General features: G+C 35.8%; 1 protein-coding gene across 3 annotated transcripts; it reads right to left on the bottom strand.

The window, feature by feature from the left end:
* Window positions 1-429: 429 nt before the first annotated feature.
* On the bottom strand, window positions 430-24,670 carry LOC127810495 (uncharacterized). 3 transcript variants are annotated; one of them, XM_052350011.1, is made up of 14 exons: window positions 24,375-24,670; window positions 21,094-21,170; window positions 19,906-20,064; window positions 16,863-17,076; window positions 14,855-14,941; window positions 14,585-14,724; window positions 14,087-14,167; window positions 12,872-12,936; window positions 11,915-12,087; window positions 8,185-8,315; window positions 7,984-8,065; window positions 7,290-7,503; window positions 6,977-7,086; window positions 430-1,275 (listed from the first exon to the last, which is right to left on the bottom strand). In XM_052350011.1, the coding sequence occupies exons 1-14, from the start codon at window positions 24,540-24,542 to the stop codon at window positions 799-801; spliced, it is 2,178 nt and encodes a 725-aa protein (XP_052205971.1). In that variant the 5' UTR covers window positions 24,543-24,670; the 3' UTR covers window positions 430-798. The 3 variants fall into 3 exon arrangements, with proteins under 3 accessions (XP_052205971.1, XP_052205972.1, XP_052205973.1); XM_052350012.1 differs by lacking the exon at window positions 14,855-14,941; XM_052350013.1 differs by lacking the exon at window positions 24,375-24,670 and having other exon boundaries at window positions 19,992-20,064; window positions 21,094-21,157.

The raw sequence follows: 24,670 nt of genomic DNA, 5'->3' as shown, positions 1-24,670 counted from the left end.
GATATTAGATTATAGATTATGGTTTGGATCAATTCTAACAAAAAGCTGGATTTTTGGACAGTTGGGCACATAGGCTTATTGTTATTTCTTAGTACAAAGTGATTAATGTTAGACTTGATAGGCTGCCAACTGCTCTGGAACCTTAAAAAAGCAGAAACATGAATTATTAAACTATTATTATCTTTGATCACACTAGGTCAACTGTTCTGTAGCAGTGTCTGTCTGTTCGCTATACTCTGCCAAAATATAATGCAACTTTGATAGAAGAAATCTTAATGCTTACCATTTGATCCAATATTAGTTGAAAACTGAGGGATACTACTTCTAATTTAACACACAAAAGGAAAACAAATTTCCAAGCAAAACAGGAATGTGAACATACTTGGGACACTTTGACTCATAGCTATGACATTGGCTGACACAATAGGATGATGACTTTCAAGAGCCCGGCAGAATTTGTATTCACTGAGATCACTATATTCAGTTGTCAAATGTTGTTGAGTCATATGGAGGAAGCCACAGTTACAAGCTGACATTGTTCGCCTGCCACAAATAAATGGGTTTCAAATGTGGGTGGGGTCGCATTATCTATTTGTACACTATCAATACATTTTGATTACTTCTATTATATATGCCGACACTATATTGCCTGCAGATGATCTATCTGTGCATCAGACAATTTGACAGTCACCACACCATCAACGTCCCTGCAAAACAAGCTTCTTGTGAAACAAAATTATAACACCCCCAGCTCCACAGAACCTTTTTGGGGTAGCTGTGCCCTGAGAGATTGACCACTCATCTCCTTATCCCTGGGTTCCTAACATCCATTGCCTGATCATTGTCATAGTCGTCACCGTCATACTCTCCATGTTCCAGAGTCGGCCGATTAAGTCTCTGGAAGATTTCATCAAGGGATTCCGATGAGGTAGCAGGGGACTGATGTGGGTGTGTATCTTGAACCTGGCGCAGCGGAAGGAACTTCTTGGCCCCTATATTAGACTTGAAATTTTGGAAACCCATTTTCATGGATTCCCAGGTTGATGGACCAACCATCGTATTCTGGAAGTTGCCAGCACTTGATGAGGGTTTGCTCTTTTCTGTCAAAAGATTTTCAGGGGTCTGTTGTTTGCTCTGTTGTTCCCGTATGGCCTTATACTTTTGGCCGATGGATTCTCTGCTGGTCTGATGCTGCGCCAGTCCTCTCAACAATTTCGAGTGATCTCTCTGACCATCCTCGATCAAAGTGGATGTCACTTTTGTTTCGGCAGCAACCTTATCCATACACCAAAAATATGAAACTGGAGTTACAACCTTGAGGAACACTAAAAAGGAGGATTAAAATATATTCATGAAACCAAGTCTAGAGGCAACAGCAGACTAAGATTTGTAGGGACACAAGTAAAACCTGTTTTGCATAGAGGAAACCTAAAAATAAGCATGGATGCATGGCACAAAATATGTGGTTTTTCATATTCTTTTTATCCATGTCTGAAGAATATAATATCAATTAATATTCAAAAAAATTACACTGATCCAGTGCAGATGATAGTTCATATATTCACTAACCATTCAATATATACCAAAAAAAAAAAAAATCAGTCAAATGCTGCAATGCTACAAATGTAAATGGGCCGTAGTTTAAATTACAAGATAAAAGATAAAAAAACGATACCCTATATACATGGCAACAATCTTAAAAATATCAATCAACAATCAAATTCATTAAAAAATGAAGTGGGGAGAGAGAGACAGAGAGAGTTCTGAATTTCCACCAAGATCCCAAACCAATTTGATGTCTCCAATGAGTATTAGTATCCAATTCGAATAAGGCAATCATTTTGCAGTCTCCATACTCCCATTGGCTAGAAACTCAAGAATTGCTATATACTCTCTACTTATTGAATCAATGAAGTTAGCTCAGGCATGTTTTTCCATATATGGGTTTCTGTAAGGAGAATCTAATCAGACTAGGCATCCGAATGACAAAATATGAACCATTCTCAGTTCATTTTGGTTAATTAAAGGAAAAAGCTACACCAGTCAACCATATGCACAAGCAATGCCAGTTTCTTAAGAATAGGTTCATTCTATTATTTGATTAGAAGTTACACCAGCATAATCTGCTGACATCAGCAAATTGTTGAACCAAACATTTAGGGCCTATTCTCTTTGCTATTTTCAGCCCATTTTTAGTTTTCAGTTTTCCAAAATAGTGAAAACATGTTTACTTTCATATTTTTGAAAACGCATTTTTGAAAATAAGAAAAAATTTGTAAAGAAAACTCAAAACAATAAAAAATTGTTTAGAGTGTTTTCAGCCAAAACACTCCCAAAAACCCAAAATGCGGAAAACAGCTCTTTGGCAGCAACCTTTCAACCCGAGCATCCCATTCTCGCACACTCCATGGAAGCAACCTTTCTTTCTCTCTCAAGAACACCTCTGTAAATCATTGATTTTGTAAAATCCAACCGTCTGATCTTAGATCCGACCGTATTTTCATTGTGAAAGTGGCCCCAATCTTCAAGGAGGTAAGTCTTTTAGTCTAATCAGCAAATATTTTCAGCACAAATCCATGATATATACGTATGTACATGCGATTTGTATCTGGCTGAAGGTTTAAACTTAGATCTATGGAGATTCGACCGTTGGATCTTGCTGGTTTGTGGGTATGTTAGTCGATGCGGATAAGGGTGTCAGGCGATTGTCTCTGATCGCTGGAAACCACCGGCCATGATGGCTGGTGGCGACTGTAATTTCGTTTTTCAGTTCTGGTCGAAAATTAAAAATCAAATCTATAGAGATTCAACTGTTGGATCTTGCTGGTTTTTGGGTATGTCAACCCCCTTGACTTGGTGTTTCAATTGATAGGCTCTGATTGTGGGAATCTTTGAACAAAGGTGGTCGCCGACAACTGCTAGTGGTGGCGGTTGTGGCTGGGTGTGTGTGTGTGTGTGTGTGTATATGTATATATATATATATATATGGGAAATTCTATTCACGTCCATCAAAATTACTCTCCACAGCCACTTCCGCCAAAATTTACCAACATTTTTTACACTTCCTCTTTTACCCTCAACAACCCCACAGCCACACCCATCTCTCTCACTCTCTCACACCCATCTCTCTCTCTCTCCCCGAATATACACACATATATACACACACAAACACATCTATATATATATATATATACATACACACACACACATGGCTACGGCCATGGCAGCTGCCGCCGGCCACCATGGTTGTGGCCATCTTTCGTGGCTGACGACGGCAGTGATGCCGCCATCGTCGTCGGGCGGCCGAACCCTAGGGTTCGAGGGCGGCCTTCATAGCCCCTGACCCCCCAAACCCGCTCGGCAACGATGGCGGCATCACGGCCGCCGTCAACCGCGAAAGATGGCCACGGCCATGGTGGCCGGCGGCAGCTGCCATGGCCGCAGCCATGTCTGTGTGTGTGTATATATATATATAGGTGTGTGTGAGTGTATGTATATATATATATATATATAAAGATGTGTTTGTGTGTATATTTGGGGAGAGAGAGGGAGATGGGTGTGAGAGAGAGAGATGGGCGTGGATATGGGGTTGTTGAGGGTAAAAGAGGAAGTTTAAAAAATGTTAGTGAATTTTGGCGGGAGTGGCTATGGAGAGCAATTTTGATGGCTACGAATAGAATTTCCCTATATATATATACCCAATTTTTACAAATTTTGTTTGGTTGGTGCAACTTCTGTTATTGGATAAATTTTTTACTATTATTGGATAAAAATTTACATCTTCTTTACTCTTTTTTGGAGCAGGAAGTCAGACATCATTTGGTTGACATACTGCATAGATACTGCATGCATCTGAAGGTATGTTGCTTATGTTGTATATTCACCAGAGAATATGGTATTTGATGATATGCGGGAGTCAAGTCAAGATTAGGAAGCCATATATTTTGATGCTAGTCAAACGGCTCAAATGGGACAAGTCAATGATCATATTGGTACACAAATGTGGAATGAGTACCGAAGGACTCATGATCTTTATATCTGGTATTTGTATTGAAGCTTGTAATCTTTTTTTTTTTTTCCCCCTGCAAGTGAAGCTTGTAATCTTATCCCACTTGCTATTGAACTATTTGATGTAATCTTATCATTCACAATCACATTATATAAGTATTAGTCCATGTTTTTAATTTTTATTTTTATGCGTTCTATTTTTTTCCAAATCAACTTATTTATTTGTTTATTCATATTTTATTCTTGTAATGGGAAAAAATGTTGCAAGAATCACCAACTTTAAAATGTATATATTTCTTAATAATATATTAGTATTAAATAGTTCTAATTTACTAAATAATCAAATTTATTAAATAAAATGTCATTAAAAATTATTCTCAAAATTTCAAACAGAATGCGTTTTTAGTTTTTTTGAAAACAGACTACCAAAACAGAAAACTAAAAATGAATTCAAAACTCAAAACTAAAAATTAAAACGCAAAGAGAACGGGCCCTTACCTTTTCAGTTTTCGTTTTTGGTGAATATTCATATTAAATATTCACTATAGTATACTTGGTTGAATTCACTTTCTAGAAGAGGCTAGCAGTAGTAAGATGAATAAGATTCCTGGGATGTAGGCGGGGACATGTCAAAGCTGCCAGGAAAAGAAATAAGTATCTTATTTTGTTTGCTCCTCTACAGACAGTTTCACTTGTTGCTTCTCCCAAGAGAAGCAAGCTTATGTTCACCATCGGTAAATCCTCTATCAGTAACAAGCTAGAAAAGTGGGAAGGAGGCCCCCCCAACTCCAACGAAAAGTGGAATTGCTATATTAGAGCTGCAGCTCTACCGAAATCTTTCCCCAGCTTGATTGTGAAAAGAGACAAAAGTGCATAGATGGAAGGAAATGAACCAACTCTTGTGCTGATTGAACAATGGAGAAACAAGAGATGGTGGCCCCTTCCATCCAACAAGTGTCCTTGGAGAACAATGCATGGTCCTAGGGAGAACCTTCCCTCAGTTATGTCATTTTAGTGTTGGTTCTTCCATCTTCAGATATGGAGAAAAGATGCAGGGCAGAGATCTGCATCTTCCAGATTAACTTGGTTTTAACAGTATTATCTAGGAAGCACAAATACTTCAATTAGGGCGCCATGCCTGTGTTTGGCACATATCAGATACCTCCAAATACATACTAGACCAAGCCAAATAGCATACCCTAGTTATTTTTATTTTCATATTTGGAGACATCTAGGACACAGATGTTCATGAGTTGGAACATTGTTTGGCATGACCAGGCTAATAGAATATTAACCTGCAAATGCAGCAAGTCTTTGGGTAAGAAATAAAAAAGATGAAAGTGAGCCCTAATGACAACTTTAAAGATGGATAGGACTATATTTATATCGTTGTTATTATTAATGATTGAATGGTATTCCTTATTGAATTAGTTGGGTTTTTACTTTTCTATGTACTATCCTTATTATGGATTTTACCAACCCCATCTAGTGGGATTAAGGCTTGGTGGAGTTGTGGGTTCTGTTATTTATCATCATTATGGATTGAATGGTATCTTCATACTGAGTTACTGATATCTTTTTATAAAATATTTTTTGTGTTTCTTGGTTACTGTTTTCATAAACATTGCTTTTTTAGTCATTATGTTCATAAAGATTGCAGTAAGAGCTATAATAAAAATACAGTTTTTTCTGATAAAAGAAAAATATGAGGTGAGTGGATGAAATGAAGGAAATTTGTAGCAAAAGAGGGAGAGGAAGACTAAAGAAAACTTAGTGGGAAATCCTTAAACATGACATAGGGTATAATGTTTTTACTGAGGATGGTCAAGGATAGAGATGGTTGGGGGTCAAGAATTCTCATAGCCAACCCCACCCTAGTGCGATTAAGGCTTATCTTATGATTCTTCTTCTTGTTGCTGCTGCTGCTTCTACACCTATCCTGTTTTTTTTTTCCAAATTATTATATCCCATGTTTACCACCTAATATGAGTAGGCTTCTGGTGACAATCATGCTGTATCCCTGTCTGTATCAATATTGATGGTTCTTAACGTGTTGTCTTTCTTTTCTCCAATGTAATTTGTTTGCCTATCAAAATAACAATGACTACATAGTACATGAAGAAAATATCTTCCCAAGACATGGAATAAATTGATTCATTTGTTTCCCAGACCCTCCCCCCATGGATAAAATTTGCATTGAGAGAGCATTGAATCCAGTTCGGTATAGGTGTGTTCTAGATGTCATAATCAGTAATCCTTAGTACCAACCACATGGGTGTGATTGGCCACATGCATCTGTTTTCTCCAATCACCTCAAATCCAAAACCATATCTCAGTTCCAAACCCCTAGCCTCTGTTTGGAGAGAGATGGGGTAGGAGTGGTACATAATAGAATGGAACATAAGGGTAAAGGAAGTAGCATAAAGTTTATTACCCTTCCATTGTTTGAAAAGAATGAAATGTAAATGAACATAATGTAAATTTATTCTGTTTTGGATGGAGAATGGAAGGGAATGGAATAGTAAAAAAGATAAAATAAAGTTAAAGTTACAATTATATCCATTTACTTTCAAAATAAATAAACAAAAACTTAAATTTAACAATAAGGGTAACATAGTAAAAACAATAAAAATATTTATAAATACTTTTTCTTCCCCTACCTTACCCAAATTGGGTTGCAAGGAAAATGGGGGTACGGAAGGAGATGAGAGGGTATGAGTACCCTCCCCCTCCCCTTCCATTATGAAATCCCTATCTAACACAAGGTAAAGAGACTCCCTTCTACTTTAGTCCTCCCCCTCCCCCTCCATATCCTCCATCCAAACATAGGCTTAGAATCCTAATAAAATGTCCAATCCAACTAGGACATTACCAATGTGAGATATAAAACAACGTTAAAACTTCCATTCCTAGAAAAAGTGAAACAACAGATAATAACTTAATATGCTACTTGGATCTACCACCATACCTTGCTATTGCTGACAGACTCAAGATCATCCATACTTACGTTGTTGAAATTCCTTGCTAATGGAATAACAAGTTCACCAACTTTATGACCTTGTTCAAGCCAAGAACGCTCTGAAAAAGGGAAAAACCATAAATTTCAGAGGACTCAAGCAAAGCATTCAGTTGACAAAAGGGAAATCTATATAAGTTGTTTCTATTTGTCATTCCATAAACACAAGGCCTAAATTTTGAAATGCCTACTAATGAAAAATGCAAATGGCAATGAGTTAAATACGTCCCATACAAAAAGAAGAAACCGTGTATCAGTTATATACCTTTCTGCAAAATAATCAATCCCGAAGGATCGAATCCATTCAAATCATCAGCTTCGCTTTGAAACCTGAATATCTTCCAGTTCCCAAAATAATCAATGACCCGATCAAAAAAATTACTTGCAATCAATATTGTGTATACAACCATGATAAGTGGATATATTTTATTAAATCCTTTCCCAAAGAAAGGAACAGCATCATCAATATTCCACATTCTCTGCACATAAAAAGAGGATTTTGTCACTTCAAATTGAATTATGAACAGTAAATAAGAAACACAGAATAGAATACCAGAAACTAATCTCACTTCAAATTGCATTATGAACAGATGAGATCACTTAATCTCATTTCATCTTATTTTCGGTTGTCATAAGCTAATAACTACCTCAAACTCAGTCTATGCAGAGCAAAACAAGCCTGCATGACATAGGGCTAGGCAAGTATCACATGTAATTTGCAGCAAGGCAGTTGTTTGGCATTGGTTGGGTGGGATTTCAAATACAAAGAAGCAATTGTTTTCAGACCCACCATCCCATTATGTGACAGCAATTGTAATGGAGTTAACAGATCACAGCAACAACATCAAAACAGCATGCTGAAATAAATCTATAATATAAGGAAAGGATCAATTATCTGCACAAAAAGAAGTGCTGGCAAAGAAGTGCTGGCAAAAGTGAACTATATGGAAAAGGCTCACCTTTTCAAAGACAGTCCGATCATCAAGATGAATAAGATTGACAAAGTTAAAAGATATTGGAGGAGCATATCGAGCAACCATCCTGGTAAAGGCATATTAAGAATTATTACCAACATCCCCATGAAGAAAATACAGACAAAAAAGATCTGACCATTAAATAAGGTTTCACTAAAGAAAAATGGGGAAAAAGAAAACACGTACGAGCATATCATAAGCAAGCTGACTGAACTTGTTTGCCTTGGAGTGAATGAGTAGAATGTTAGCATTCCAATTTTGAACAAGGAATAATATGTGCACACACACATATACATAAGAGGAATGGAGGCAGCCACCTGCAAAAAAAATCAAATTAATCAACTAGGATACGAGAAAGTAAAACTTCACGAATGGACTGACAGTACTTCATCTGCAAGTTAAAATGTATTAACAACACAGTTTAAATGCCAAAGAGTTTCCTACTAAGTTTTTTTTTTTTTTTTTGGCTTCTCTAGCTCTTTTGTTATTTTCACACACATGAAAAAATATACACATTTCACATTTGTGATGAGTATCTGTTATAACTTTTTTGAAAATTAGTGTCCCAAGTGTCCTCGCTAACTTCTGGGTATCTGTACTTCCTAGTAATTCACAATTTTTATAGCAAATATACAAGACTGGCATTCTAGTTCTCTAATTTAAATAGTGACAACAAATTCTCAAAAAGTCAATGATTTGGAAATAAATGAGGTATCTACCAGGCCCCTGTCTTGGCATAGGGTTTGATGAAGAACAGAATCTAGAAAGAGAGAGGGAAAGAGAAAGAAGAGGGAGAAAACAGAGGGAAAGTAGGGAGAAACAGAGAGAGTAGAGAGAGAATTGAAGAGAGAGAAAATAATTTCAGATTTCTTATTTCTCAACAACTTCAATACAGTCTTGAGTAGCTTTATATAGCTACTCTATATTCATTTTCAGTTAACTCAAATAACAGAAATATCAGCTGCTAACTACTCAATTAATCTGCTACAATCAGCTCTCCTGTAAGCTCAATACACCCAAGGTTGACATTTCCCTCCCTTTAAAATTTTCTTGTCCTCAAGAATATCAAAGAAACTAAGCAACTCAAGGAAAATGAGCTAGCAGATCCGGTAGATATTCCCAAATGTTGTTATCCGGGTGCAAATGGGACCATAGAACGAGTATTTGAATAAGGGAAACTTGATTCCTGTAGATGCTTCTTGAATATGGCCTCTTCTGTCAATTCCTGTAGTTTTGCCTTCTTTACTGTCTACTTAACTGTTGCAGGTTGAAGCATCTTCACTGTTGGCCTAAGTTCTTCACCAAGGCCACTTATAAAACTTGAAACAAAATTTGCTTCCCAAAGAGAGGGGTTGGTAATGATCATTAGTGATTTAAGTTCTTCAAACTTTGTTTGATATTCCAAAACTGTTCCAACTTGTCCCAACTTATTGAATTCTTCTATAACATTAGTCATGTTCTTGTCCCCAAATCTCTCACAAAATTTTTCCATAAAGTCCTGCCAAATACATTCTTCTCTAGGCCTCACCCACACTTGATACCATGCATCAGCTGCATCATTCAAGTAGGCTGAAGCCAGGTTAACCTTTTGAGAGACTCCTATGTTGTAGAATTGAAGAAACTTTTGGCATCTCCTAACCCCACCATCTAGGGTTCTTGCCATCAAACATAGGAATCTCCAATTTTGGCATAGGAACAACACTATGAGTATAGAAGCTATTCACTGAATTATTTTCCATCTTTCTATCATTCATCCTACTGGCCATAATCTCCCTGACGTGTATTTTCAATTTCTATTACAGGAATTCTAGTTTGTCTAAGATTTAAGCCATTACCTTCCAAGATAGGATCCATATTCTCCTTGGGTGGAAAGTCAACCAGTAGGCTTAACTGTGGAATCTTGGAAAACGTCTACAAAAATCTGTCTAGCCTCTTCTTGGCCAAACCCTCCATTGAAGCATCCAGCTTGTTTTCTAGCGACTGAATACGTTCCTGATTATTGCTCACCCCAAACTCCAATGCTTCCATTCGAACCTGCAAATTGGCCACCAGGGAGTTAACCTCGTTAACCTGCCCCTCCAGTTGCTTCATTTGAGTATCGTCCGTCATAGCTCCTTGCAGATGCAACTTGCAGATGCAGGTTGTCGTGAATAGCAATCTAAGAACCGACTGATCTGATACCAATTGTCAGGATCGTGTCCTGATGTAGGGTTTGATGAAGAACAAAATGTAGAACGAGAGTGGGAAAGAGAAAGAAGAGGTAGAAAACAGAGAGAAATTACAGGGGGGGGGGGGGGCGGAGAGAGAATTGAAGAGAGAGAAAAGAATTTCAGATTTCTTATTTCTCAACAACTTCAATAGAGTCTTGAGTAGTTTTATATAGCTAATCTATATTCATTTTCAGTTACATGTTGTAACTAAAAATTGTGCAACTGTCCTGCAACCAATCAACTGAAATAACACAAATAACAGCTGTTAATAACAAAAACAACAGCTGCTAACTACTCAATTAATCTGCTACAATCAGCTCTCCTTTGAGCCCAATACACCCAAGGTCTTGACAGAATCTTGCAAGCAAAAAAAAAGGAGGTTGTATCTACTTTCTTCCTTGGCTTTGGAATTTCATATCTATCATCAATAAAATATAAGGTCATTTTCACTCTTTCAATTTATTTGGACAATAAAAACACTTCAGTATCTACTTAAACATGTTAATTTTCTTTTTGCGTCATCTATTTGAAACTGCCCCCTTTGGCTGCCCACTGTTGACACTGCTTCTTCCTCTTCTTCTTTGTTTCCTCTTCTTCCATTTTTGCTTTCTAGAAAATGTTGTCAACCTCAAACCAAATCTAGGAGTTGCCATGAATCCCAAAACAAGCAATGGCAAGGAGGAGAAGGAAAAGAAAGAATAAAGAAGAAAGAAGAAAGAAAAAAGACAAAAAAATTCAAAATTTTTCTACATCAAGGGCATCTTTGTCAATATCAATTGAATTATTACATATATTCAATTACCAGATAAAATAAACAAAATTTGTACCAAACACTTATTTTAGGTTTTATTTTCGAAATTTTGAAAAAAAAACAATAGTCACAAATCTTAATCCCACTAGGTGGAGTTTCGTCACATGAATTCTAGACCTCTAGAAATTGGAAGGGAAAAAGAAAACAAAACAAAGAAAGTTTCATTTTTCATTTTTGTCAATAACATAAACAGAAACAACACACCAGAAAACAAAAATAAAAATAAAACTAAAAACTGAAAAGTAGATTATCAAACAGCCTCTAAATGTTATTTTTTTATACCTCAGCAGATAATACTACAGAAAATGTAATTATCCCTGCTTAATAATGGTTCTTCCCCAGAGAATTTTTCCGAAAATTTCAGTTCCTGATAATTTACTTGTTTTGTTAAGAAACTCTGCTTTCCACAATTAATAAAGAACTCTAGCCTATTATTTGTTCAGGAAATTTGTAAATGGAAATAATTTTCTTTAATTTAGTTTTGCTCCTCCAAATTCATAGTACTAAATGCTGGCCACTTTGCCAAAGACTATGGCAATCAACTTTGCAATTATAATTAGCTAGGCCTAGGTCTTCCTAATGACGCTTTGTAATTTAGTAGTCTTTGAAACACTCATAGCATTTAACAGAAGTCTAATTGTCAGTACAGAAGATAACTTCAAGAATATTGTAATGATATAGTCAAATTTTCCATAGTCAAATCTATAATCTGAAATCCAACGTCAAATTGTAATCAAGACCTCAAGCTTTCGTACATTTTATACATAAAAATACCTTCACAAAAATAAAAAGTTTGATTTTCAAAATATAAAACAAAAATAAATTGAAGCTTTGATTTTCACCAAGATTAACTGAGAAGAATAGAAGAACTAAAAATAGTGATTACAAAATTTACCTGCACTAGCACCTCTTGATTTCCCACAGCATTTACCAATATAGAGAATAAAGATAAATCAACACTGGGCAATATGGTGGCCTCAGCCAGAAGAATTGCAATTGACATGCAACCAAGTATCACAGCCAAGACTTTCTGAAGCTGCTTCCTCAGAATACATCGCCAAACCAACTCTGCAACAAATTACCAATCATATCAGAGTGAGTATATTGCAAGAACCTGTATAGATTTAATGGAGAGGAAAAAAAAAATGACAAGCAAATTCTATAATAGAGGCACCAAACTAGGTTTCACCCATGTCAACACCAGACCTAAATGATTAGACCAGGAGATTAACTCTACCATGAGCTGGAAACTAAAATGAAAGCAAAAAAACAGAACTATTTTTCAAACTGCCGATTGATCTCTGATTACTCAAAAAGATACCTGCCTCACACCAACCAAACAAACCATGCCCAAAGAGGGACGGTTCCCAAAGTTTACTTCACCTTTAAGTAAAAACCTAATAACTTCCACTGCATCTGTATCGAAGCGAAAAGAGAATACAATATCCCTTATACACAACTATATAATAAGACTCCATTATGCTTCATATAGGAGCTGTGAGCCATTCTGTTCTTAAGCCAGTTACTAAATGCAAACAAGAATTTAACCAAAACAAGGTTGATAGCATCATTAAACCTTCTGTTAATGCAAATATCATCAATTTCCAAATAATTTCGTTCTGAGGAATAAGCTGGATTGTCATAAAGAATACAAAACCAAATGGAATGGTTTTAACATCCTCTTAAAGTCAACCTTAAGACTAAACTTGCCAAAATAAGATTGCATATGTGCAACTGGAAACAGGCATAATCATCAAAGGTGAACAGTCTAGTTCAGAAAAAGTCATAAGTTTGACCTCAGTATACATTGTGTGCAAAAAGAACAAATAATTCAGATGGCTTTCATACATACCAATTGTATCAAGAAAGGACCCTAGCGTGCCAACTCGCTCACCTCTAAAGCTTGAAATGTATTTCCTACAAATTCACAAAAGCAAGAAATTAAATCCTGCAATCAATACAAACTAGGAGTTAAGAGTACATGGAAACTAAAGTATCAAGTGGTAACACCAATAACGATAAGATGACCTCATAGAGTCACCAAAACAACAACAATCACAAGCCTTAATCCCACTAGATGGAGTTAACTACATGAAACCTAGAACTCTGGCCATTTCTATCCATGGCCATATCCTCTTTAAGGCCATTATATCCTATTTCATCTTTAAGGGCTTTCCACCATGTTTTCTTCCGTCCTCCTCTCACTGTTTTGCTAGAAACTTCCTTCATTTCAATTGCTCACCTCTAGGTGTATCTATTGGTTTTCTTTTCACATATCCAAACTTGTGTCTCTCATATCTTATCTTCAGCAATGTTACTCCAACCATATTATGTATAATCATGTTTATCATTTTGTCATTTCTTATATGGCTGCACATGCACTGTAACATGTTAATCTCAATATGCTTATAATTTTACACATGTTGGTAGTTAACTGCCAAACACTGAGCCATCTAACAGAAATGATCTTAGTTGTCCAACAAAACTTCCCTTTCAGTTTTTAGCTCATGCAATCACCTATGAGCTTCAATCTGAAATATGCTCTTACGAAGGAATCTTGACATTTTCAGTGGATTCTCAGGAAGACGAAATCAGGTACACAGTGTCATGCTGGGTGTCCCTTTCAGCTTATGCTACAAATACTTTCAAAAGGTGAAACTCCAATTTCAGTTTTGAGGGTTTAGAAAAATTCATCAAAGATAATGAGAGTAAGCATTCCCAAGATGAGCTAAAATGTTGGGTAGCAGTACAAGAGAGACAGCAGCATAAACGTGCAAATCAACAAGCTTGCTGGCTTGCTGCATTAAAGCAATGAAATAAACTAGTGATGGCAAATGAAAAGAATTGTGCACGTTAGAGACCAAATTAGCTTCATCGCTCACACCATTTGCGGGTGTATCGTAATTATATTAGATAACCAAACCTTCTTAATCAAGTCGTACACATTTTAATCTTCAATAGAAGCCACTCCAACCTTATTATGAATAAGCTCATTTCTAAGCCAAACCAAAACTAAGAAAAAGGAAAAGAAAAGAGACAAGGAAGATAGCCGGGATCAAGAGCAAACCATCCAGTGGCATGACAATGATCATGATTTTTGATAGTGTCCTCCAGCTCAAGGGCTTCAGTCACAAAATTCATATATTCACTGCATTATGGTAATGAGGGAAAAAATAGTAAAATTTAGTTTATGTCCCCCTGAAGTAAACTATCCATCCAAGCATAATCAAAATTCAAGCTACAGCTATGGATATCAAACCTTGGCAGACACAGCAAGGAAAAGGATGTGAGAAAAACAATTTGGCATATAAACAACCAAAAAAAGTAGCCTTTGGTTTCAAAAACTGATTGCCCATAATAAAAGACAATAAACAATGCAGAGGATAGAGGCCAGAATAAAGAGGAAATCAAAAGAATAAAGAAGAAAAAGAAAAAAAAGAGTAAATGAATTCGATGAACATTAAAACAAAAGTCCCAAGTTCTCAAGGACTCAATTTCCTACACTTCAGAAGGATTGGGTAAATAGGACTTAGAAAATGCTTAAGATATTAGTTTAGCACTTTACCTTCTGCATCTGTAGTAGTTCTCCCGAGCTCTCCTAAGTTGGCGTCTTAATGATGCCATTGATTTTTCATCAGTGTCATAATCCATATCGTTTTCCCCTAATCTTCCACCTTGTGGTTTGAAAGATGGGTCATCACTAAACTACCAGCAGGATAACAGCATTAGTCAGATATCAGGAAAGAGAAATAATATATGCATTGGAGAAGCTCAGTGAAACATATCACAAGTATTTGAAAGGTAAAACACCTTAGGAATTTACAAGTGTGATTACCATCTGAAGCAACATATTATCAATAACATTCATGTATGGTCTCAAAGGATCACGCTTGGACATTTGTTTTGATGTTGCTTGAGCAACCTAATAATAAAACACCATAATTTGTCAAAAACTGGAGAAGAAAACATAGCATGTTATAGTTTAAATTTAATACACTTCAAGTAATTATTAGCCCAATTAAATAAACCACAATAATCCCAAGCCCTAATCCCACTACGTGAGCTCCACAAATTAGCTCAACTAAATATAAAATGAAAAATCAAAGTGTTCATGCAACAATAAGATCTTCTAATGTTGAGGAACTTGATAACCTAGGACTTCATGTCATTCAAATCCAGTCTAGGATAGATATAGTGGCACAAGATTCATTCAACTGAAAAAAAAAAAGTATATTCATTTCAGGAGTGGAAATAAAGTACATAAATGGAATCACGATTGGTTTAGTAAGAATATGAGTGTATTTTTTTTTCTAAATTAGATCTCTTGCTAATGGTGAGTTGTCTAACATGGAGAATCCTCCTTGTCGGTTGCATTGCATATAAAGAATGCCACCTTAGAAGGCATTTGAGACACCCAAATTTCACTCCAATGGAATTTCAGATATTGACTGACAAGAACTCCAAGATGACTCACCTGAAAGCACCTCTAGATCATCCGTCTCAAAAAGCAACCACCATTTGTTACCTTCTCACCGCCTACCACTCTTCCATCTTGTATGACTCAGACAAGCATTAGAAAACTGACTTGATGACAACTCTTTATTGCTTGCTTAATGACTATCCCTTGACCAATCAACGAAAGGATGGATAGGTTTGGTGCCCATTAACATGGGGAATGTTGCAGTTCGTGTCTTCTATTTTGCTCTCTGTGACAAAAGGAATCTTGTATTCTCTTAAAAGGTCATTTGGAGCATTGCTGTTTCTCGCAGAGTTGCCTTTTTCAGTTAGACAGCCAACTAGAATGCTGTTCTTACTTTTGACAACTTGAATAAGTATAAACAGGTAGTGACTGATTGGTATTCCAGGTGATAGGAGAGTGGTGAGGCTATTGATCATCTCCTTCTATACTGTTTAATCATCAGAGAGGTGTGGAATTCTGTTTGTATGATTTGGGTGCAAACAGTGAATTGTGCCAAGATCTGTGTTGGATTTTTTGGATGCTTGGAGGCGTTATTTACGGGTCACTAGCATATAGTTTGAGCTTCATTTCCTTTGACTACTTTATGAAGTACATTCTTTTGTCGATTTTCCCTTGGTTGAAGACAGAGTCTCCTTTTTGTGTGTCGTCTTTTTTTTTTTTTTTCAATTCCTTTTAGCTCAGGATGGTTATCTTCTTTTATATAGGGTTCACCCTCTTAAGGCTTTTTATTTATTTATTTTGTATTATATACATTGTTATTTATCACTCAAAAAAAAGTCTCTTCTCTATCCTATTTATACATATGGTCACATTTCTATTCATAACCCTGACATTTGCCTTCAACATCAGGTTTCCATATATAAGTGTCTCCATCAACAACCACATTCTAAATTTTCACACCTTCACAAACGCAAGCTTTTGTTATTTTTTTGACTATTAATCAAGTAACAACAAAGAGAAGTGTCATGACCACTTATTGATGCTTTAAGGTTATTCCCACAAGTAATGATTTTTCATATCATAAGGCAATAGTTTTTTCAAATTAACAAGTACCTCGTCATTCCATTTATTATTCTCCAACATGAGAATTTCAAAGATTCATAAAACACGATTGTGCCATTAGAATATACTTTGAGCATTCAATCTTTAGGATCAACAACTGAAAGGCTGATTCTTTTCAACTCCCTTTATAACTAACTGCTAGTTGGAAAGGGAAAAAAATCAACACAAAACAAAATATTTATATGGACAAGTCCCAAATGCATGTTTCTGCTCACGAGAGAGAGAGAGAGAGAGAGAGAGGAGTAAAATTAAATATTCAAGAGATCAAAGGCTTAAATTGTCACCACATAATAACACTTACTACAATGGAATTTGAAAATTCTTGATGAGAATCATCAAGTTTCACGGCCATCTTAGCCACTTTATGGGAAAGAATTTTTTGACGATTAGTCCAGTCAGAATTTTTCCAGATGCCCTTTGGAATCTCACTTAAACCAAAGCCAAGAAGAAATGCACCAGTGACAAGTCCAAAAGTATTTGAGCAAGCCATTGCAAACCCAAGAATATTATCACTCCTGCAAATTGAAAATTAGTGAGGAAAATACATCAGACATGAACATTCTTAATAGAAGCGGTGATACGCACATTCATATGACCACCTCATCAAAAAATGCAAATACCATGAGTCAAAGATTTTGATTAGAGAGGCAAGCAAAACAAATGCCTGTAAAATTGAAGGGAGGGAAACAAGGGACTGATACGTCAGTGTCTTACTCACACCATTGTTTAAATTGACTGCGGTTCGCACCAAGTACGAATGCATGTCACTTATCATGAAGACAGCAAGTAGTATAATCTGAAGGAATATGATGTAATACAATATAGTGTTTCAAAAATGTGATTCACAGAGGAGTACACACAAACGAATCATGCATCTTATGTATTCACTATTCACTGATCTAAACGTACTAAAAAATTAAATATTCATTACACTCCCACAGAGTAGTAAAATAGATGTTTTGCATGCTTCATCATATACCCAAAATACTCTGAGACAAGCCCAAATATAAGTATGACAAAAGAAAAGGACTATTGAATTTATTGGTTCAAAGAAGGAAAAGATCATGACAATTCATCTTGAAGTACATCTAACAACAAAAAGCAGTAATACGCCTGCCTCTAGAACTTACCACCAACAACATCATATCAACCCTTTATCTCATTATGTGGGGTTACACAAATTCTAACTTGTCAATCATTTCTATCTATGGTCTCATCTTCTGTAAATCCCTTGTAACTGATCATACCTACGTGTCTCCAACCACAGTTTTCTCGGTCTTCCTCTATCTCTTTTACTAGATATTTATTCCATTCCGTCCACGCTTCTCACAGGAGCCTAATAGTTTCTTCTCACATGACCAAAGCATCTTAATCGAGCCTCACGCATCTTATCTTTAATAAAAGCTACTCCAACCTTATCACATAAAACATCAGCTGTACTTTTTCATTTTAACCATCTCGTCTTAATTCTATGAGTAACATCTTTAGTAATCTCCCAATCTTTTTGGATGATTGATCTAAGACATCTGAACTAATCGTTTCTTGATATGACTTGATCTTCCAATTTTATCATAACATTATCCACACTTACATTTTTACTCAACTTACATTTTGTATATTCGGTTTTCAATCTACTTAACTTAAAACCTTTAGATTCCAAAGTGTTCCTCCACATCTCGAGCTAAGTATTCACACCATCTTTTGTCCATCCGGTAACATAATGTCATCTGCAAATAGCATGCCCAAGGCACCTCTTCATAGATATGTTCAATGTGTTCATCCATTATTTGGGAAAATAGGCAACGGGTTTAAAGTAATCCAATTGTAATTGAAAAGTCTCAATATCTCCTCCATACACTCTTACCAACAAAAAGATGAAAAGAATAATCTAAAACCTGTTGTTTTATATTGCAAAAGAACATAGAAAGAATATAAGCATATTTTCCATAAGAGGTGCTTAACAGTGAACAAAACAGCTACAAAATATCTTGAATGAAAAAAAACAAAAAAAGACAAGTAGCTCAAATGTGTAGGCACTTAAAAGTTTTTTAATGACCAACATCAAAGAGTAACTGGTTAAACAGTAATAATAGTATAACAGCATGACGGGTATGTATGCTAATTGATGCAACAGAGCCATTGAGATGAAAAATCATAGATTTAGTGGAATCAACATAATGAACTGGACGTGCTGTGGCCAGAGAGAGAGAGAGAGAGAGAGCGAGCACGAGAGGGAGAAAGAGAGAGAGAGAGGGGGGGTGTTAAAGCAAATTTTATAGTTAAAAACAAAGGGCAACAAAAGGTCATTCTACAAAGTATGGGCATGTAAAGCACAACAAAGGGCAAAATGGAAAGGACAAAAATATAATTAATTGGATCCAAAGATGCTTAAGAACAGAACTTCATGAACTATCTTCCATCTAGCAGAAAAGATACAGCTTCAAATCAAAGAGGTTGTCAAAACATGTATCAGACTGTTATATATGGCAGCAGTTTAAATTATAATATGTAAAATATAAATTACTCACACAATCCAAGATAAGTAAAAGCAGACCAGGGCATATCAGAAAACAAGTAAATGTTCTTTAACATTTATGTGCTGAACCATGTCCAACAATAATGCAAATGAAGATGACTCTAGAATGAACAATGCAATAATAGTAAACATTCAGAAGACTAAAAGAAGTTAAGCTAATTATTTCTTTTAGGGTTAAGGGTAGAATAACCGTTAGAATATGGATGGAAATGGCTGAATTGGTCATACAGTAATAATAATTGCACACAGAAACCTCCGTACTGTTACCATGTTATCCAGTTGCTGTACATGTACTGATGTACATTTTTTATCCATATATATATAGATCCATGAACTAATGTACATTGATCAAAGATCTAGAGAAAAATAAGCAATCAAATAAAAAACATCATATATCAAGAGCATCCCAGCACATGAAGCTCCCCATTCTCCACTTTGCAATGGTTGGTTTGGTATGAAAAAATCTCTATCATATCATTTTAGTAAAGAGTGGTAAACAAGTTGAGTATATGTATGCATATACATCTTAGAAAATAAAATAGATGCAGAAGATGAATCCAAGGAAAGACTGGTAGACCAAAAACAAAATGGTATAGAAACTCAAAATATTTTCTCCTGTTGCAAGTTATAAGAATTCAAATCACCAACGAAAACCATCCATTTGCTATATTATATCTGACAATGCACTAAAAGTCAAGTACTTTGGTCTTATCACCAGAGAGAATTTAACTAAACAAATAAGAACTTAGATAAGGAGGAAATGGATATGCAACAAATAATATTTAATCTAGCAAGTGAAAAGACAAACCAGTTTTTGCGCAAAATAATGAGCAGTATAAGCCCAAAAAGTCCAATAGAACCGACACATAGGTAGAATACTAAGTTTACGCGTACACTGGTCTTCAATCTTTCAGCCACTGTGAAGTCCCCAGCATCTTCGTAACCCTGAAGTATAGGCACCACAGCCCTGCTTGGAGAAATAATTTCATACAAATTTATGAGAAAACATTCATATTTTGCAATAAAGCTGCTAGATAAGTACCCCAAAGACCAGGCATCCCAAGCTTATGAAGGTAAACTGAGTAGCAAAAGAAACAAGATGGTGCTTAGACAACATGTGCATGCACGGCTATTATAAGTTAGAGAATTTGTTCTCTTTGTGATATAGTCATTCATAGTACTTCTTGTGATCAGTGCTCTCTAATAAGAACAAGGAGAAGAGGAGAAGAAACAAATTAATATGCATTTCTCAAGAGCAATTAGATATAAGAGGAATAGCCAACCTCGTTTAATGATATTAAGGCTTGGGATTGTTTAGATACACAAGCAACAAAAACTGAGCTAACAAAAACTTGTGTATCCAGGGCAAGCAATACTTGTCATTCACTTCTTTATTTTTTTGATAAGTCATTGTTAAGATACGCCAGCAAAGCTGAAAAAGTACTTCTAAGTGATAACCATAAGACAAACTCTGAAAAATATAACACAGAATGGCTAAAATTCATCAAACAAGAAAGGCCAAAATAGATGTTTCAAACTGGACGCATTGTAAATGGTATAAATGATAAACTAGACGAGTGATCTGGCATTGTAGAAGCAGGAGCAGTTGGAGATAAAATGGGTAAAATAGATTAGGCAACACTAGAAAAGACCATTTTAATGTCCTGCAAGGAAGGCTAAGATCATCCACAAACTAACATGAGCTGAAATTGCAAGGCACATCAGCATATACCATATAGATTGACAGAAACTTCATTCTATCCATGCATGCTGCCAAACAATATTCATGTAACCTAACTCAAATAGTTGAAACAAGTATCTGTCAGTTGATAAAGTATGATGGCATAAATCTTTATCATGCTGTGCACAAGACAACCAAAAGACTGCATATTAGATGACAAGAATGTGGAAGACAAATTCAGTAGTGCCCTCACTGCCTTCAACTAAGTCTATGAAATAACAGATTTATTAAAATAAATAAATAAATAAAACATACCAAGTAAGTAAAAAGGTACTCCAATATGACCAGCTCCAAAAGAAAGAGATTCCTCCATTATAATGACCAATTTTTGTCTGCAAAAAATTACAAGATGATTCAGTTACTCAATACAAACCCACTTTCAAGCATGATTATATTAAAAACACATGTGGCTCAAGTTCAGTCTAGTCAAATTTCATTTAGTCTTCATTTAAATGTAGTCTCACATTAGATTAAAGGGTTTCACACTTATCATCAAGATGGAATATAAAAGAAAATGAAGGAGAAACAAGTTTATATTTTGGATTCTAGAAACTAATTGGATTTCTGATGCAGGATTACCTTTAGAAACTTACAACAAGGACTTCTATTTGTGTTTTATGTAGGACAAGAAAAGTTAGATAGCCTCCTAAGGTGGTCATCTTTGTCTGGACTACCATGATTGGAGCCATTAACAATTTATAATATGAGAACATGGGCTTAGATTGTAACTAATTTGATGTTATTGCGTAAGAATGATAGAGAACCAATGAAGAATTTACCCCATTGTATCTTTGCTAGTGACATTTGGAGCTTTTTCTTTCCCTTTCTAGTATTTTGGGTGATTCTAGCGTCCATGCCCGATTTCATACTCGAGGGGTTCTGCTTGTCCAAGCATAATTGTCAAAGGCACGCATAAGCACGAGGCACACAAAGGCGTTGCTCCATTCTTGAGGCACTACCTAGGGGCACAAGGTGCACGCCTCATGCATGGCGCATGAAGCACATGCGTTGTATGTATGTGCATTAAAACCCTATTTCTTGTCCATCTGTCATTTGAGATCTTATTTCTTGTTGATTTGGTTGCATGCTCTTGTATATCAATGAGAAACAAACATCGCAGTGTAAATTGGAGGACTGTTGAATCTCCCACTCACCATCGGGATCCTTGGGTAGTGATGGTCACTCACTAGAGAAATACTCACATTTGTGTCATGCTTCATTTTTCTTTCTTTCTTCTAAATTCTTTTACAATTTAGAGGAAACTAATTATTTGTTGTAATTGTTTTGCACTGTGTGTTCAACTCTGATTTTTTTTTTCTTTCTTCAATTTCTTGCTAAGAAACAAATGTTTTCATTGTGAGCTGTACTATTCTCTCCCCCCCCCCCCCCCCCCTTCTCTCTCTCTCTCTCTCTCTCTCTCTCTCTCTCTCTCTTCTAATTTCTTTTGCAATTTAAAGAAACTTGCAAAAGCATTGCTATTAAAATCCTGATTCAACGTGTATGATTTTACAATTTTACGCACTGGAGACCCCCAAACGATTCAAATCGCATGCAAAATTGGAATTGGGGTAAAATCGCATAAAAATAGGATTTTAAGTGGTAAAATTGCATAAAATCGGGATATAAAATCGCAAAATCGGAATTGTTGTTTTTATTAATATTAAATTATGACTTATGAGAATTTACAATATATGAACTAATATTTGGAGTTTTGATTATGGATAGATGAATGATAAAAATGATGGACTTAATATTTAGAAATTTCACATTATTTACTATTTTTAAAATTGATAGATGAAGTAATTTTGAAATAGGTATATGTATTTCATTTATAATAAGGAATAATCAGGTTGTTAAATAATATTAATTCATTTTTTTATAAAATTATGTTATTATAAACATATATTTACAAAAATTAAAGGGTATTTTTAATTGTCTCTAAAATCTTATGATTTTACGATCCAATTTTATGGACCCTTTTTCGATTCTACTTAAAATCCCGATTTTAACTACCTTGTGCAAAAGAAACTGATTTTTTTTTTTTTTTTTTTTGGTAACTGTTTTTGCTATGTGTCATGCCATAATTTATTTTTCTTTCTTCTAATTGCAAACGAAATTAGAAGAAACTAATTTTTTTTCTGCAATAATATTAGTTGTTATTATAGTTATTATAGTGTTGGTCATTTGTCATTTATAATTTTATGAGTTTGCATCTACCTCCTTATGGGAACATATTGAAACAATAGTGTATAACTATTTTGTAAGCATTTTGAATAAATGTGTGTCTCATGTGCCTAAGGCTCACCCTTCGCCTTGCGCCCCAAACCTCACACCTCACACCTAGGCCCCAAGCACTAATTTGCACCTCATAGCACCTTGTGCCTTTGATAACTATGTGTCCCAAGTATGAGACAGTTTTTTGGAACATAATTCCTTTTTTGCCTAGAGTCACAAAGAAATATGGAAACCTTTAAGAGTGTCGAAAGTTAGATATCGTGTTAATAACATTTTAAGTAATTGCCTAGGGCTTCTATTACAGGGCTGGCCCCCTTAAGTCAATTCTTTTGGTGTCTCTCTGTTATCCATCAAAAAAGAAAGTCTGGGAAAGTTGTTAGAGTTCTAATAGATAAAAGTAAAATTCTATGGTTTCTGGATAGAAAAGGTTAGTTGAAGGATTTTTAGGACCTGGTTGCATAAAGTCTTTTTGAATCAAACTTTTCTCAAGGTAATCAGTGTAAAATAAATTGATAATAGAACACACTGAAATAGCAGAGTATTCCACCAAAGGAATAAATTTATGGCTAAAAGCATGGTAACTAAACAAGGTGCAAATCGTTTTTCCATGCATAATTCCTAATTTTGCCACTACTCTTTATAAAGTACACCAACTCAATTCCCAGCAGTATTAACCACTCCCAATCTTACATTGGACATTAAAAACTCATGTTTTACTAAATGTATCATAACTGCCAGTAAGTAAACTGCATTAGAAACTGCATGTCCAGCGCTTATAAAAGGACAAAAAAATGACCCTACCTACAGATTATCAATTGTCAGCTAAGAATGTAGCATCTAGCTTGAAATTGATAATGAAGCAACATAAAGAGCCAAAAAAGCTTTCATGATCAGATAGCGAAGTTGCCTGAATTCCTTCTCATTGGGAAAAAAATGACAGGAGAAGAAATCATATGCTCGATTTATAATTAACCACTCGAATCTAATTATTTCCCTTCTTCAAAATTCCACGGTCGATAAGAACATGGTTCTACAAAAGTTTCTTGGAAAGCAAGCTTTGTCACATTGCAACCTTCTTCTAACCAAAACCTCCCAAAAGGACCGCCACAAATTACTCGATAGATCATCCCCAATTCTGAGCTCGTGATAGTCAAATCGTTCAATGAAAATATAGATGTAATTTCCACATTGGGGGGGGGGGGGGGGGGGGGGGGGGAATACCTAATTTGGGGATCAAAACGTGAAATTGGCATGATCTAATGGATTGAATGGGAAAAGATCGGAAGAAAGAAGGGCGTTACCGTCCAAATATCGGCGGGGACGAGGATGATGATGGAGAGAGAGCAGAACCAGGTGTATCCGACGGCGAAGAGGACGTACCGAGACACATCTGGCCCCGCGAAGTACCTTAACGTCAACACCACCATGCCCAGCGTCAACGGCAGAGAGATCAGATAGAAAACCCACATCTCTCACTCTCTCTCTCTCTCTGTCTTCCCTCTCTCCGCAAAACTCTTCTTCCTTCTCTCTCAATGTTTCTCAGGAAACAGCCCAACAGGAAGATTTCAGGTCTGTTCTTCCCTAATCTGACGCGGAG

The sequence above is a fragment of the Diospyros lotus genome, chromosome 9 (assembly GCF_014633365.1).
Source record: "Diospyros lotus cultivar Yz01 chromosome 9, ASM1463336v1, whole genome shotgun sequence".
In the NCBI taxonomy this organism is placed as follows: domain Eukaryota; kingdom Viridiplantae; phylum Streptophyta; class Magnoliopsida; order Ericales; family Ebenaceae; genus Diospyros; species Diospyros lotus.
This window is presented reverse-complemented; position numbering and strand designations above follow the sequence as displayed.

Bases quoted from the DNA above. Each gene is read 5' to 3' on its own strand.
- LOC127810495 (XM_052350011.1), bottom strand. From the start codon at position 24,542: ATGTGGGTTTTCTATCTGATCTCTCTGCCGTTGACGCTGGGCATGGTG. The intron at 21,171-24,374 runs GTAACGCCCTTC...AATTTTTTGCAG, and splicing joins TCCCCGCCGATATTTGGACG to ACAAAAATTGGTCATTATAA. The intron at 8,066-8,184 runs GTACGTGTTTTC...TGCCTTTACCAG, and splicing joins AGCTTGCTTATGATATGCTC to GATGGTTGCTCGATATGCTC.